The sequence below is a fragment of the Castor canadensis genome, chromosome 10 (assembly GCF_047511655.1).
Source record: "Castor canadensis chromosome 10, mCasCan1.hap1v2, whole genome shotgun sequence".
In the NCBI taxonomy this organism is placed as follows: Eukaryota; Metazoa; Chordata; class Mammalia; order Rodentia; family Castoridae; genus Castor; species Castor canadensis.
In genome coordinates this window covers 111711837-111728851 of record NC_133395.1, presented here as the reverse complement: position 1 = coordinate 111728851, position 17015 = coordinate 111711837, and the positions used below count along the sequence as shown (strand labels likewise).

The window sequence follows — 17015 nt, the reverse complement described above, 5'->3', positions numbered from 1 at the left end:
TCTATATCTTAATAGAATTGGGTAAAGGCATTTGTCAAAATTATCTAATTTTACATTTAATATTTGCACATTTTAACTGCAATGCCAATTTCATCTCCACAAGAAAACCAAACTAAAAGAACCATAAATATTGAACTCTAGTTGATGATACTGTTAAAGATAAATGAAGCCAGGTATTTGTTAGAGCAGAGAAACAGATTTTTATTCAGTAACTACTAGCAATAGGAAAAAAGCTGAGCTCCATTTCAATTTGTGCAAAGGTAGGTGCCTGTGTCACTTTAAAGGGAGACTGATGGAATAGAGAGGAGGGAGGGATGAGCAAAGGGTCTCACTGTAGATTAAACAGAGTGAAAAATTACAACGGACTGGTACCTCATGCCTGTAATTCCAGCACTCAGAAGACTGAGGCAGGAGGCAGCCTGGGCTATCTAGTGAGACCCTGTCTCTAAATAAATAAATAGATACATCAATAAATAAATAACAAAGGATTGGTCAGTGTAAAAGTAATTAAGCCAACTGTGTCTGTAGCTGGCACTTATGGAAGTTAGTATTCTGTCCTCCTAAACTTTCTGATGATTGCATTTAAAGGAAGGGATTTCTGTCCTTGCCAAAGACATTCCTGGGGGTGTAGGAGATACATCTCTCAAAGGGACGCAGGAAAGAATTATAATTGCTCGCCTTTTAAAGTAAATACTCTAGGAAAGGCAAGTGTTGGCTGGAACAAATGGTGGATTGTTTTGGCGGCCTTGCTCTTTCTCGGACAGGATTTGGCAAAGGTCCCCTGTCACTTCTCTCATTAGAATGTGAGCTCCAGGAAGACAGGGACTTCCGTCGGCCAAATACATAGGCGATCAATAAATATTTGTAGAATGAATGAGCCAGATCTGCGAAGCGCTTAGAACCAGTAACCGCACAATACATAAACGACTCCCAGACTCCCAAGGTGAGGGACCACAGCTGTTCAACTGAGACCCACAGCACCTGCGCAGTGCCTGGCGGAGTCGCTCTAGCCTCCCAGAGCCGAGACTCTATGACAGTTCCTTCCGGGGCGACAGAGCCGCTCTGGCCGCTCAGCTGTCAGCTCTATGGCAGATCCGCGGGGGATGCATGAGCATGCGCAGAAGTGCCTTGTTGGGATCGCTATGGCAGCGGCGTCGTGGTGGGCCGGGCTTTCGCGCTCCTGCTTGGGCCCGGCCGCCTCCACAGCCCACCCCACTGCATCTTCTCGGGCTTGAGAGGGTCCTTCCGCCGCAGCCGCCTGCCCTACCCGCTGCTGCCGCCGCATCTCAACTTGGGCCCGCGCCGGGAAATGCCCCAGGCCGCCTACTGCTACGTGCGGATCGTGGGCAGGGGCAGCTACGGGGAGGTGACGCTAGTGAAACACCGACGGGACGGCAGGCAGGTCAGCGGGGTCCAGGCCCGGCCAGGGACGGGTAGGGCTGGGATGCAGCGAGGACGTCGTCCAAAGGACTGGGTCCGGGTGGTGTGCAGTAGTGTATCTCCATGGCACTACTTCTGGGAAATCGCCCCGGACTACCAAGACGAGGCCAAACCCTCTGTAATATGCGTCCCAAACTTCCTTACGTGTCCTTCGTAGTATTAATTGGTGTGCTTGATCTACACACCCCTCTCCCACCCCTGATAATTTCACGAGAGCAGGAATCATGCAGTCGCACGGCCTAGCAGCATAGCCAGGCAAGCACTACTGCTTGAATGAAGGGCCCCAAACATCTTTCTGCAAGATTCTGGGCTCACTTAAAACTCATCATCTTCCCATCACACCTCAGTGAGTAGCATCACCAGCCATGCAAGTTGCCCAAACTGGACATTTGACACTTCTCTTTAATGTTCCCGACTCTGATTATATTGACCCATCACTAAGTTGACAGTAATACCATCTCCACTGATACTACCCCAATTCAGGACATTCTTTCCAGAGAAGCTAAGACCACTGCTTCCTAACTAGTCCCTGTCACTTTCTTGCTCTCCCTTAATTCATCACTTTCGCTGCAGACTCAGTGATCTTTCTAAAACTTAAATCTGATGTTGTCATTCATCCTTTGCTTAAGGCATTGTATGTCATCACCCACAGGATAATATGGCTTATTAATAGGGTGCCATATCATGTTTTGTATGAACTGAGACAATTTTGAAAGCAAAGGGAGGCACTATTAATAGTTATATCAAGACAACCCAGTAGCACCAGGCAAGCTGAGAGGAGATGTCCCCCTAAGCACTGGGCCACCTCACCAAATCGTCCTTATTTCAAGTAGGTGCTGGATGCTCTGCCTGAAACACAACTGCTTCTTAAGAAATTTATTCAGTAGGCACTGGGGAATCATTGAATTTTTCAACAGAGGATGGGAGATTAGTTATAAGAGCCCTCATGTTCAAGCAATAGTTTGTATTTCTCATGTTTATGTGTGTGTTTATTGAAGAAATGAATTATATAGTCTTTTAGCTGATTGAAGGCAGCATATTAGATGTTAGAGGGTAATGATTTTTTTAGAAGTGGGAATAATTTTTGTATGGAGGTTCAGTGATGCTTAATTCTCTTGTGCCATGGGTCCCTTTGATTAGCTAATGTATCTCTTAGACACATTCTGCTGGCAGATACACAGTCAAACCATATTTTTATACACCTTTGTACAGGGAACTTAAAGGTTAAGGAATCAAATAATATGTTTTCTTGGATTCACTTTTTAGCTGTTAATGAATTGCTTTGTCTTTTTTTTTTTTTTTCAGTACTGGGGTTTGAACTCAGGGCTTTGAGCTTGTGAGGCAGGTGCTCTATTGCTTGAGCCACACCTCTATTCCTTTTTGCTCTGGTTATGTTGAGATAGGGGCTCTTTTTCTGCCCAGACTGGCCTGGACTCCTATTTTATCTTCCCGGACCGTTGCTGGGATGACTGGCTCATGCCATTGAGCTCAGCTATTGGTTGAGGTGGTTCTTCTTTTTTGCCTATGTTGGCCTAGAATTGAGATCCTTTTGATCTCAGTCACCCCAGTAGCTGGGATTATAGGCTGAGTCACTGGTGCCTGAATCTGTCCTTTTTTTTTTTTTTTTGAGATAGTCTCTCACTATGTTCCTCAGGCTGGCCTCAAATTTCTGGGCCCCAGTGAACCAACTGCCTTGTCCTTCATAGTAGCTGGGACTGCAGGCATCTGGCTCAAGGGCTCAATGAAATTATAAAATGCATATGGAAAAAATAATATTTTGTGACCCCAAATGGCTATAAATCTAACTTATGAGAAATATCATTAACTGGATTGGGAATGTAACTGAGTGATAGAGCACTTGCCTAACATGGGCAAGACTCTGGATTCCATCCTCAGAACTGCAAAAGAACCAATAACAAAGCCCAAAATGTATCATTAGTAATAGCAAATATTTTCCCTGGTTTTATGCTTTAAAACAAAACAAAACAAAGAGAGTCTTTTTATGTTGCCCAGACTGGACTTGAACTCAAGATCCTCCTGCCTCAGCCTCTTGCCTCTCTGTAACCTCAGCTGGGGTGATAATGAGTCACCATGCCCAGCTAGTTTTATGCTTCTTAAAAAACAAAGGAATAAGTTATCTGATAGGCTCCAGAAAAAGGGTTGGCTTTTTTTTTTCTCCCCAGAACTGGGGTTTGAACTCAGGACTTTGCACTTGCTAGGAGGCACTCTACCATTTGAGCTATGTCTCCAGTCCTAGAGGGTTGGTTTTGAGAACACTCATGGGAGTACCTGGATACTTTGGAACCTACAAAACTGTATATTTACTTCTAAAAAATATGTGTTTTTTTTCCTTAGTATGTCATCAAAAAACTGAACCTCCGAAATGCCTCCAGCCGAGAGCGGCAAGCGGCTGAACAGGAAGCTCAGCTCTTGTCTCAGCTGAAACACCCCAATATTGTCACCTACAAGGAGTCATGGGAGGGAGGAGATGGTCTGCTCTACATTGTCATGGGCTTCTGTGAAGGAGGGGATCTATATCGGAAACTAAAGGAGCAGAAAGGGCAGCTTCTACCTGAGAGTCAGGTGGTAGAGTGGTTTGTACAGATCGCCATGGCTTTACAGGTACCACCTACACTAATAGCATCCCTTTTGCTCCAAGATGACAGGAAGATGGCAGGTGTATTTTAGGAAAAATTTTCCATAAATGTTTATGTGAAAAAAATGTATTTTTTATAAAATCCATTTATAAGCTGGACCCAGTCCCTTTGCTGTAGCATAGTCATGTATAATTGTAGGGGAAGCTGATTACTTATTCATGTAATATTTCTAGTAAAGTCAATTTTAGGGGCCCATAGTTGATCAATAATAAAGAATGACCATGTTTATTATTAGCTGATCAAGTGCATCATGCTAAAAGGTGGCTGGGCTAATTAATATTCCTATACTGTAGGGGATTTGAGCTTTCATCCTGCTGTGGCAAAGTGGGTGAAAATGCAAAAGAAGGTTTGTGTTTTAATATACACATACCCCAAAGTTAGACTGTTTGTGAACTATCACTCTGGAACTGGGAAGACTTGTCTAGAATTAATTGACCTTGTTTAAGTACTTACACACTCTCTTAAATAAAAAGTGATTCTTGTTAAACTTGAAAATGTTATTAGGTTCAGAATTTCATAGTGGGAGTTTGTAGGTATAGTTTTTTTTTTTACTGTATCCAGGTAATATTAAAATGGTACAGTTGTCAAGACACCAGCAAATAATTTTGGAAGGTACTGGGTCAATTAATGTGTAGAACTTAATTTCTCACTTTGAAAGTTATAAATTAGGCCTTTTATTTAGATACTATAGAATAATAATATTTTGGTAGTAGGTAATTAAGGCTCTTTAATTTATGCAAGTACTGATTATATGTAAGAAGCTAGGAACAAATAAGTAAATCAATATATTTATATGTAATTAAATTTTATTTCTATTCTCAGTATTTACATGAGAAACACATTCTTCATCGAGATCTGAAAACCCAAAATGTCTTCCTAACAAGAACAAATATCATCAAAGTGGGTGACCTAGGAATCGCCCGAGTGTTAGAGAATAATGGTGACATGGCAAGCACTCTCATTGGTACACCCTATTACATGAGCCCTGAATTGTTCTCAAACAAACCCTACAACTATAAGGTAGGCTTGGATTGTGTATGCTGGCTCACCTTGTCTCTGAGAGGGTATCCGGAATTTCAGAATCCATCCGATTAGTTAAATCAGAATTATCTGTGAATCAGAGGAAAATTTCTTTCTTCTTTTTTTTTTTTTAGGCAGTACTGGGGCTTGAACTCAGGTCCTTGCACTTGATAGGCACTTTATCACTTGAGCCACTCCTCCAGCATTTTTGCTTTAGTTATTTTTCAAATATGGTCTTACATTTATGCCTGGACTGGCCTGAACCGAGACCCTCCTATTTAAAGTTTGCTCATAGCTGGGATGATAGGTATGCATCACATGCCCAGCTTTTTTATTGGGGATCTTGCAAACTTTTTTGCCCAGCTGGCTTTGAACCACAATCCTCCCAATTTCTGCCTCCACAGTAACTAGAATTACAGGTGTGATGCTGTGCCCCACATGTGTTTTTTTTTTTTTAGAAGAAAATGCAAATAAAGTATTTCATCATTTAACCATTTACTGTTTTTCTTTTATAGTCTGATGTTTGGGCTTTGGGATGCTGTGTCTATGAAATGGCCACCTTGAAGCATGCTTTCAATGCAAAAGACATGAATTCTTTAGTTTATCGGATTATTGAAGGAAAGGTAAAAAAAAATCTCAAATTAATTGAGTGAGGTTTATATAACGCAGCTTTGTAAATAGCTACTGGCAAAATTGTTAGTGATTTTTTTTTTCTTCTTTCTTTCGTTTTTTTTGGTTGTACAAGGGGTAAAACCCAGGGCTTTGCACATGCTGGACAAATGCTCTACCACTGAGCTACAGCACCAGCCCTTATTGATTAGTTGATGAGTAATCATCAATACTGAGTGAATAGTTAAAAATGGCGGGCCCCTTAAATGAAGGACTGCTTTGGGGGGGATGGATCAGCAGGAGGAGGAAAGAAAAGGATACTGAGGGGTGAAGAAGATCTACGTATGCTGTGCTACCCTACCAAACACTGTTTGAAAAAGGGGGCAGCAGAAAAGGGGAAGTAGGGGGAGGTAGTGGAGAGGAGTAAACTTGTTCAAAGTATTCTGTACATATGTATGGAATTATCACAATGAAATCCCTCTTATTATTAATGTATGCTAACTCAAAATTTTTTAAAAATGTAAGAGACAAATGTATAATTTAAAATTCTCTGGCAGCCACATTAAATACAGCAAAAAGAAACTGAAGCAATAAAACTTTATGATCTAAAAAAAAAAGAATGGTGGAACCCTACTGTAGGAAAGGTTGAAGTTGAGGAGAAGGGATTGATCATTTCTTAATGTTAGTTTATAGAGGTGGCTTAGTGGCTCCAAACAATCAGATTTTTGAAATCTCTCCCTGTAGTCCCTGGATGTGCAGGCACTCTGAGAGGCCATTGATATTTCCTGAATAAGAAGATACCCATGGCTGAATGAGCCATATTTATGATGAGTCTTTTCTTGTTTAAACTTGTTTCTTTGATAATCATCACAATTACCTGTAGCTGATTAAGAACTGCAGAAAGCATTGTATATGATATGGTTGCCTTGGTGATTATATGTTATTTCCATAAGGCTAGTTGATCTTTGTAATGTTAAATATGTATGCAATATTAAGTTTTTGTTTGTTTGTTTGTTTGTTTTGAGACAGAGTCTCACTATGTTGCCTAGGCTGGTCTTGGACTCGATCCACCTGCTTCAGTCTCGTGAGTGCTGATATTACAAGCAAGGCACCACCATGCCTAACCAGTTATACACCATTAAGTTCTAAGGTCCTAAATCACTAACTGACTTTAATGTTATTCTAAGACTCATTTAATTTTTACTTTGAATGCTATCAAAAAATATACACAAAAAAGCAAAATTTCCCTATTCTACCACTTAAAGACTCAAATAAGAATATAATGAAATTTCCCTTTCTTTCTAATTCCATTCCCTGCAGATAGCCATTTCTAGCAATTTATTGCAAGGCCTCCTAACTTTTTCTTGCCTTTAAACAGGAACAACTCTGAATATATATACGTACATTACATAGAGACTAAAAAGAGAAACTGAAATGGAATCAGGCTGTACACATTTTATATAACCTGCTTTTTTGACTTAATGTATGAGGGATATCTTTCTTGATCAGTATTTGTCTTTTATTTTTTAAGCAGCTGCCTGATATTATAAGAATGAACCATAGTTTATTCCACAAATTTAAGTTGTTTCCAATTGTTGACTACTGCAAGAACAATGCTGTATTAAACATCTTGATATATAAATCTTTAGAAAGATTTATACTTTTATTTTTGAAGGAGGGAGTTCTCAAATGGGACCGCTTAGCTGAAGGAGATACTTTTACAGTCTTATAAGTTGTTACTACAACCAGAATACCAGTACACTTCCTATAGACTATTATGCTGGTTATTTTCTACTTCTGTGGCTATGTGACTTTAATACAATATTAGAAAATCTCTACTGTCTTTTACTTTGCTTTATAAGATTACTAGTCATAATTGTATTATTATTTTTCTTTGTAGCTGCCACCAATGCCAAGAGTTTATAGTCCAGACCTTGCAGAACTGATAAGAACAATGCTGAGCAAAAGGCCTGAAGAAAGACCCTCTGTGAGGAGCATCCTGAGGCAGCCTTATATAAAACGCCAAATCTCCTTGTTTTTGGAGGCCACAAAGGCGTAAGATACTTTCCCTACAAATAGCTGGGCTAAATAGATGGAATAAAAGAGGGTAGCTTCTATAGTTTTCATGTGCAAGAATTTATGGTGAGTTTTCTTTTAAACACAAAGTAAAATGATGTGATTCGAATATGTGAGGAGGCAGAATTCTGCCATGGGCCTGAGAATTTAACCAACATAAGACAAATTAACAGAAGAAAAACATACAAATTTATTTATTTAATAAAAGCTTTATGTGACACAGTAGCCCTCATAAGGAAATGGAAACCCAAAAAGTTGTAAAACCTAAATGCATTTTATACTAGACTGAACAAGAGAGACAGTCGTGGAAAGGTAACTGAACTGTGGAAAGGCTAAAGGAAGATTAGAATTATTTTAATAAGGTCTCAACTTTCTATTCTTAAGATAAGAATGTACTTTCCTTCTGGTATGGGGGATTTTATTTCTTGCTTTTGGGAAGCAAGGGGATAGGGTCAGAGCACCTCTTTCTCCTTTTTTTTTTTTTAAAACAGAGTGTTTTTATGTAGCACAGCCTGGCTTTAAACTTGCCTGTATGTCAAGTTCTCTGCCATCTATTTCTGCCCTGCAAGTGCTGGGATTACAGGTATATGCCACATCTGCTGGTTTTTATGAGCAGTGCTGGGAATTTAATCCCAGTCCTGTGCATGTTAAGCACTCTACTATGGAGCCATGTCCCCAGCCATGCCTGCTGATTTTTCTTTTTTTTTTTGATAGTACTGGGGTTTGAACTTAGGATCTCATGCTTGGTAGGTAGGTGCTCTACCACTTGAGCTATGCCCCCAGCCCTTTTGCTTTAGTTGTTTTTCCATCTTGTGTTTTTGCCTGAGGCTGGAGTTGGACCAGGATCCACATATTTATGCCTCCCCCCTTCTGAAATTATAGGTACTTGCCATCATGTTCAGCTTTGTTGTTGAGATGGGGTCTCCCTGACTTTTTGCTTGGGCTGGTTGTGGACTGTAAGCCCCCTGATCTCCACCTCTGCCTCCTGAGAAGCTGGCACTACAGGGGTTAGTCACTGTATCAGCTACTTGTTTATTTTTAAATTTTATTAGCTTAAAATAATCCTTATGCCAAAGTAGTATATTTTGGAGTGGCATATTCATCACCTTTCAAATACATGTTGAAATTTGCTTAATTGCTAATATTAGAAACCTAGAGAACATTTAGAGAACCAGTATTATATGATTTACTCTGTAAGAGAATAGTTATATTAAAAAATAGTGCTCTAATTTCTAAGAACATTCAAAGGTTCCCTCTTCATATCACTTATGAAGAGAAAAAAAATTCCTTTCTTTCACTGTAGGTCCTACTTTCACCAAATAGTGTTTGGGACCTAAAATTTAGGGCTGGATAAAGCTGGCACCATCTCTTTGGCTTCTTCTCTGCCTTGTGGCAGGTTAAATTTGGAAGGACAGGAAGCAATGCTAGAGTTGCCTCAGTAATAAAGAAGGACCATTTTTATTTTTAGGCTAGCAGTCTACACTTGAGCTATGCTCCCAGTTGTTTTGTTTTGATTTTTTGGGGGCAGTACTGGGGTTTGAACTCATGGCTCTGTACTTGCTAGGTAGATGCTCTACTGCTTAACACCACTCTGCCAGTCGTAAATTTTGTTTTTGAGATAGGATCTTGTTAACTTTGTCCAGCTGGACTTGAACTTAAGATCCTTTTCCCACTGCCTCCTGAGTACCTGGGATTTCAGGTGTGTGGGCCACCACATTTGACTTAAGAAGGACCATCCCTTTTTCACATTGTTTATAATTTCTAACCAAACAGACTTTGGCCTTCCACTGCTCTGTTCTCTATGCTTTCCTTGAATTCTCTAGAGGTTTAGCTGAGTTTTAGAAACAATACACAAAAAAGTTGGAGTATGACACTATTCCTGTATGTATTTTATTCTCAAAGTCAGAAAATGTATACTAATCATCTCTTCTCTCAAACTTGGCAAAGAAGTTGTGGTATTATTCAAAACATGTGAAACTTGAAATTTATCCTGGGACTTCTGCAAATGAGATACTTTCTTACAGAATTTTTATTCTGGAATAATTTCATATGTACAGAAAAGTTGTAAAGTAATACAGAGTTTCTGTGTATACCTCATCTAGTTCGTTCTGTGATCAACATCTTAAATTCCATGATATCTTTGTGAAAACTTAAGAAATCAACCAACATTGGTATGTTGCTATTGACTAAACTCCAGCCTTTATTTGACTTTCTATTTGAGGATTCAGTTCAGGATACCATATGACATTTAGTTCTCATGTTCTTTGCTCTGTGGTAGTTTTTTGCTTTCTTTGCTTTTTATGACCTTGATGTTTTGTAGACAGCGGGTTTCTAAAATGCCTCCTTGATTTTTTAAGACTTTGCTCTATAAAATGTTACAATTCTATGAGGAAGTATAATGTATATGCACATTTTAACGTATACATAAAACCCCCTAATATTCACTATGTTGATAACAACCCTTTCTTCTTTTCTTCTTCATAAAGAAAAACCTCTAAACAAAACATTAAAAATGGTGACTGCAAAGCCAAGCCTGCTGCTGCAGTGATTTCCAGAAAGGCAGAATCAAATTGTGAAGTAATCCCCTCCCAACCCCACTCTTCTGATGGCTCCAAGACATATGTAATGGTATGTTTCTTTTTAAAGGGTAATGCTTTACAAACTATGCTAAGAAATAGGTTATCTAAATTATTTTATGGGGAAATGATTGTGATTTACTAGAGATTCAGTTGTGCAATAACTTTGTACTGTAAGTGATTCCTTTAGCTTACTTTCTCCATGGTGGGCTGTTAATATGTTTGTAGATTTTAGATGAAATTGATATGACATAAAATTACCCACTTTAAAGTGGACAATGATGTGCATTTATTCTAATCACAATGCTGTGTAGCCATAACCTCTTACCCAGTTCTAAAACATTTTCTTCAGCCCAAAGGAAATCCTTTACTCCTTAAGCAGTCACTGTCCTTTTTCTCCTCCACCTGGCTAACACCAATGTGTTTTCTGTTTCCGGAATTTACCACATAAGTGGAATCATATAATATGTGACCTTTATGTCTGATTTCTTTCATTTAGTGTGTTTAAGGTTCAACTATGTAGCATACATACTGCATTTCTTTTTAGGCCTGACTAGTAGTCCATTATATGTACATACCACAAATTGGTTGATCCATTCATCCATTAGCAGACATTTTTCATGTCCATTTGTATATCTTCTTTGGAGAAATATCTGTTCAAAGCCCTTGCCCATTTTTCATTTGTATTATCTGCTTTGGTTGTTGAGTTTTAGGAGTTCTCTATATTCTGACTATCAATCCTTTAACAGATACATGATTTGAAAGTTTTCTCCCATTGTATGGGTTACCTTTCTACTGTTGATAGTATCTTTTGATGCATAATTTTAATTTTGTGAAGTCATTTTTTTGTATGTGAACATAGTTTTCTCAGCACCATTTGTTGAAGAGACTGCCCTTTCCCCCATTGAATGGTAGCATTGTTTGAATGTTCCCACAAAAAATTTATGTTGAAATTTAATTCTCATTGTGAAGTATTAAGAGGTGAGACCAAGTGGGACCTTTAAGAGGTGATTAAGAGGACCAGGGGCTAGTGGCTCACACCTGTAATCCTAGCTACTCAGGAGGCAGAAATCAGGAGGATTGAGGTTTGAAGGCAGCTCAGGCAAATAGTTCTCGAGACCCTGTCTTGAAAAACCCTTCACAAAAAAGGGTTGGCTCAAGGTATAGGCCCTAAATTCAAACCCCAGTACCGAAAAAAAAAAAAAAAAAGGTGATTAGGCTATGAGGGCTCTGCCCCCGTGGGTTAATGGCTTAATTTGAGAATAGGTTTGTTATAAAAGCCAGTTTGACTCTGTCTCTTAGACGCTTTCCTTTCACCATGTGATTCCCTATGCCACTGGGGAACTCTGCAGACTTCCTACCAGTAATAAGGCCCTTATCAGATATGGCCTATCACATGGGGTTTCCAGCCTTCAGAACTGTGAACTAAATAAAATTTTATTCTTTATAAACTATTCAGCCTATGGTATTAAGTTTTATTAAAGGAAAATGGACTAACCCATGTTACCTTTGTTAATAATTATTTGACCATATATCTGGGGGTTATATCTGGTCAACATGTCTTAATTTTAGTGCCACATTACTTTGATTATTGAAGCTTTGTAGTATGTTTAGAAATTAGGAAATATGAGTCCTCTAGCTTTGTTCTTCTTTTTCAAGGTTGTTTTGGCTATTTGGGATCTCAGATTCTCTGAATTCTAGGATGAGTTTTTCTGTTTCAGCAAAAAATGTTACTCAGAATTTGATACAGATTGTATAGAATATAGATTGTTCTGGGTATTATTAAAATAGTAAGTCTTTTCATCCACAGATGTAGGATGCGTTTCCACTTTACTTATATCTTCTTTAATTTCTGCAATGTTTTATAGTTTTCATTGTACAAGTCTTGTCTTTCACCTCCTTGGTTAATTCGTAAGTATTTTATTCTTTTTGATACTATTATAAATGGAATTGTTTTTGTAATTTCTTTTTCAGATTGTGTATAGAAGGGCAACTGATTTTTGTGTATTGATTTTTTTCTCCTACTACTTTACTAAGTCCATTTAGTAAACTCCAATAGTTTTTTTGTGGAATCTTTAGAGTTTTCTGTATACAAGCTCATATTACCTGCAAACAAATAATTTTACTTTCCAATTCCACTACCTCTTATTTCTCTTTTCTTACCTAATTGCTCTGGCTACATCTTCCAATCTTACATTGAATAGAAGTGGTAATGGTGAGCATTCCATGCTTTGTTCCTGATCTTAGAAGAAAAGCTTTCAGTTTCACCACTAAGAATAATGTTCAGGCTGGGTATGGTACTACATGCCTATAATCCTAGCACTCAGGGGGCTGAGGCAGAAGGATTGAGAATTTGAGACAGTTTGGGCTATATAGCAAGACCCTGTATTTAAAAAACAAAAAGAAAAAAAGAAAAGAAAAAGAATAACATTCATTGCAGCTTTTCCATATATAGGTTTTATCATGTTAAGATACAGGGTTTTTTTTCATTCTGTTCATATGGTGTATTACATTCATTAGTTTTGATATGTTGAGCAATCCTTGCATTTCTTCTTTGGTCACGTTTTAACTTCTTTTTTGTTTGTTTTTTGCCACAGCAGCATTTTAACCTTTCAAAAATTTTTTTTTTCTTTGCAGTGCTGGATATTGAACCCAGGGCTTTGTGCATGCTAGGCAGGTGCTCTACCACTGAGCCACATTTCCAGCTGTTTATTTTAACCACTTTTAAGCATATAATCTGATGTCCTTAATTACATTCACAGTATGGGGGTCAACCATCACCACTCTAGGAGCCTTTCATCATTTCAAACAGAAACTATGTACCCATTAAGCTCTCACTTCCCCCATTTCTAGACTTTCACCCATTTTCTGTCTCTATGAATTTGTTCTAGATATTTTATATAAGTAGAATCATACAGTGTTTGTCCTTTTGTGTCTGACCTTTTTCACTTATCATTTTTTCTAGTTCATTCATACCATGGCATATATTAGAATTTCTCCCCTCTTTAAGGCTGAATAATATTCCATTCTATTATATACCACATTTTGTTTATCCATTCTTCTACTGATGAACAATTGGATTTTTTCTACCTTTTGGCTATTTTGAATAATGCTGCTAAAATCATTGGCGGACATATATCCACTTGAATCTCCACTTTTAGTTCTTTGGCGTGTATTCCTATGAGTCATATGGTGATTGTATGTTTAACTTTTTGAGGAAACTGTTCTTCCATTTTGAGTTAATTTTTGTATATGGTATGAGGAGTGCTACAATAACTTGGAAAAAACATATATTTTCTCTCAGGATGAAGATAAATGTTTGTCCCAAGAAAAACCCATGGGTATTGGTCCCCTGAAATCACCTGCTAGTCTAAAAGGCCATGCTGGCAAATCAGACATGAGCAATACTGGAGAATCACTAGTCACAATCAGTAGGGTAAATATTGACATCTTACCTACCAAAAGGAGGGACTCAATGAATGATGGCTTAGTTCAAAAGAATGAGCCAAGACTCTTAGATGCCTCTAGTAAGCTAGACATTCAATGCAATATTTCTCAAGTGGAAGAAGAAAGGCTACAGGATAACACCAAGTCCAGTGTTCAGCCTGAAAACCTGATTCCCATGCAGTCCTCTGATGATGGCAATGGGGAAGGGAATGAAGCAGTGAAGCCATCGCAACACCTAAATAAAGACCCCAAACCAAAGGACCAGGTGAGTGATCTGCATGGGAATGGGTTTCAGAGAAAGAGAGGACTGGAAGTGTGGTTACAAAGGTGTGGGTCTGCTCTAGTTTGTTATGTTAAGAAAATAGTTATTTTGTTCACCAGTTTAAATTCAGAAGGCTATTTTCATCACCTAGAAAAACAAACAAAAACAAAAAACAACACAGGCCCAAATAGTCACGCTCCATTCTTCCTCACCCCCAATTCCTGGCAACATTTGTCTCTATGGATTTGCCTGTTGTGAGTACTTCATATAAATGGAGTCATATAGTTTGTGGCCTTTCGTGTCTGGCCTCTTTTATTAAGCATATTTTCAAAGTTTTTCCATGGTGTAGCATGCATCAGTATTCTTTTCATTGCCAAGTAAATTCCCCTATATGTATTTGTGATAATTTATGTATCTGTTAGTTGATGAATGTTTGGATTGTTTCCACTTTTTTGCTAATGTGAATAATGCTGACATGAATATATAAATACATATAAGATATATATACATATATTCATATAAACTATGTATATATACACATACACACACATATATTAGTGAACACAGGGCCTTGCTCACGCAGGTGTTCCACCACTAAGCTATATCCCCAGCCCTGCTATGTCTGTTTTTGAAACTGTTTGTATTGATGTGTGTTTTCGGTTCTCTTTGGTAAATACCTAGGGATGGAATTGCTGGGTCATTCTTCTAGCCATTCTGTGTAGGATAGTTTTGAAATAGGGTCTCAAGGTCAGACTCTTACATAGTGAGAGTCTGTCTCAAAAACAACAACAACAACAATAACAACAACAAAAGCCTATTAAAAGTTGTGAAGAGAGCTGAAGGCATGGCTCAGGTGGTAGAGTACCTGCCTAGCAAGCATGAAGCCCTAAGTTCAAACCCCAGTACTGCCAAAAAAAAAAAAGTTATGAAGAGCTTTAAAAAAATGGAATCAAGCCTGTAATCCTAGCTACTTGGGAGGTGGAGGTCAGAGGATCATGGTTTGAGGTCAGTCGCTGAATGTGCTGACCTGTGTGCCTGTCTTGCCAACTAAGTGGGAAGCACAAATAGGAGGATCTTGATCCAGGGTACCCAGGCATAAAAAACAAGACCCTATCTCAAAAATAACCAGCACAAAAAGGGCTGGCAGAGTGGTAGAGTGCCTACCTAGCAAGTGCAAGACCCTGAGTTCAACCCCTAGTACTACCAAAAAAAAAAAAAAAGGAACCAAACATAAGTAGTTCAGATTAATCCGTAGTTCCGTAGTTTGAAATTTTATTTAAAATAATTATTTTTATTTGAGGGAAGAGAAAAAAAGCTGGAACATTTGAATAATGAACTGTCAGAATTTTGTCTCTACTTGTTGACACTGCTAATAAGCATTCATTTTGAGAAAAACAATACCTTCTTATTTTCATTTTGCAATTTTTGTAATAGGTATGGAGGGTCTAGCATGTCAAAAGACTTATTTCATTTCCATTCTGTGGAGTTATTTTGTGTATGTTTGTTTCATTTTATTATTTTTAAGGAGCAAGTGAGTGGTGACTACATTACAGAAAAACAGGGCAGAATCCACCCAGATTTACAGTCACACAGCTGTGGGTCTGAACCTTCCCTCTCTCGACAGCGACGGCAGAAGAAAAGAGAACAAACTGAGCACAGAGGGGGAAAGAGCCAGGCCAGCAGAGATCTCTTTGCAGTAAGTTGTGCCTCTGTTTGGGACACAGACTCACTTTCTGTTTAGAACAATTAACAGTTGCTAAAAAGGCACCTAAGAAATTCAAAGAATATATGGAGAAGGGTGGTAAGGGAAAGACCCTTAATATTAGTTTTCAAATTTTAATGAGTTGGAAATACAGTAAGGGTTTTTATCTTCCCCAGCAAGTATGGGAGTTAAAAGAACAGGCTAATGAGGGTACATCTTTGACACCTTTGTGATGGATTAATGAACAGTTTCTTCTCTCATCGTCTGCTTAATACCATGTTGCTACCTCTTTTCTTAAAGTATTTTCCATGATACGCTTCTATCCTTTCCATAAGCTTCTGAGATGGTCATTCACTTTTGGAAGTCTCTTTAAAACAAAACAAAAAAAATAATGCAATGTTGTGAACTTTTTAAGGAAAAATCACTGACAAATAGGGAACTTGCCAATAGGGGAAATTTGGAGGTAGCTGTACAGTAAACTGATTTTTCCCCCTCCTTTTTAATTATTTAAGTACCAAGAGGCACCTCTTCAATTGTTGCCATCTCATCCCACTATTGGAAAAGTGGACATCATATCAACACAAGAAAATGCTGAAAACCAAAGTAGACCAGTCCCTGGGTCTATGAAGAATTCAAGTGACAGTGAGATACCATCATTAAAGGTTTGTGGAATTATATGTTATATTTTGTTTTGTTTTGTTTTGTTTTTGAGACAAGGTCTCTCCATGTAATCCAGGGTATCCTGGAACTTGCTAAATAGTCTAGGCTGGCCTCAAACTCCAGATCTTTCTGCTTTAGCCTCCTGAGCGCTAGGATTACAGGCATCTGGATACCATGCCTGTTTTGTTTTTTTTTGCAGTACTAGGGCTTGAACTCAGGGCCTACACCTTGAGCCACTCCACTAGCCCTTTTTGTGTTACATGTCTTCAAAATAGGGTCTTGTGAACTATTTGCTTTGAACTGTGATCCTCCTGGTCTCTGCCTCCTGAGTAGCTAGGATTACAGGTGTAAGCCACTGGTGCTCAGCTTGTCCTTCCTTCCTTCCTCCCTCCCTCCCTCCCTATCTCTTTCTTTTTTTTTTGAAAAAAAAAACCTTTCTTACAAAACTTTTTGGTTGTAAAGTCCTGTATATACTGTGTTGTTTTATATAAAAAATCTTAGCCTGCTTTTTGCCAAACACTAGAAGGAATGGAGGGAGAGTTGTGATTTGGAGCAGAAGCTTTGAT

General features: G+C 38.5%; 1 protein-coding gene across 5 annotated transcripts in view; it reads left to right on the top strand.

Annotated features, from left to right (window-relative positions):
* Positions 1–17015, top strand: part of Nek4 (NIMA related kinase 4) — a 43345-nt gene that overhangs the window by 5320 nt on the left and 21010 nt on the right. For 3 of the 5 annotated variants that reach the window (XR_012436314.1, XM_020175245.2, XM_074043921.1), the window contains exons 1-9: positions 1112–1402; positions 3796–4062; positions 4920–5117; positions 5633–5740; positions 7627–7781; positions 10289–10430; positions 13683–14090; positions 15613–15783; positions 16302–16451. Coding sequence is in view for 4 of the 5 variants with exons in the window: in XM_020175245.2 (XP_020030834.1) it covers positions 1310–1402; positions 3796–4062; positions 4920–5117; positions 5633–5740; positions 7627–7781; positions 10289–10430; positions 13683–14090; positions 15613–15783; positions 16302–16451 (1692 nt within the window). In the remaining variant the exon portion in view is untranslated. Of the gene's footprint in view, positions 1–1111; positions 1403–3795; positions 4063–4919; positions 5118–5632; positions 5741–7626; positions 7782–10288; positions 10431–13682; positions 14091–15612; positions 15784–16301; positions 16452–17015 lie in introns of those variants that run through there. The other 2 variants (XM_074043919.1, XM_074043920.1) reach the window with 2 other exon arrangements.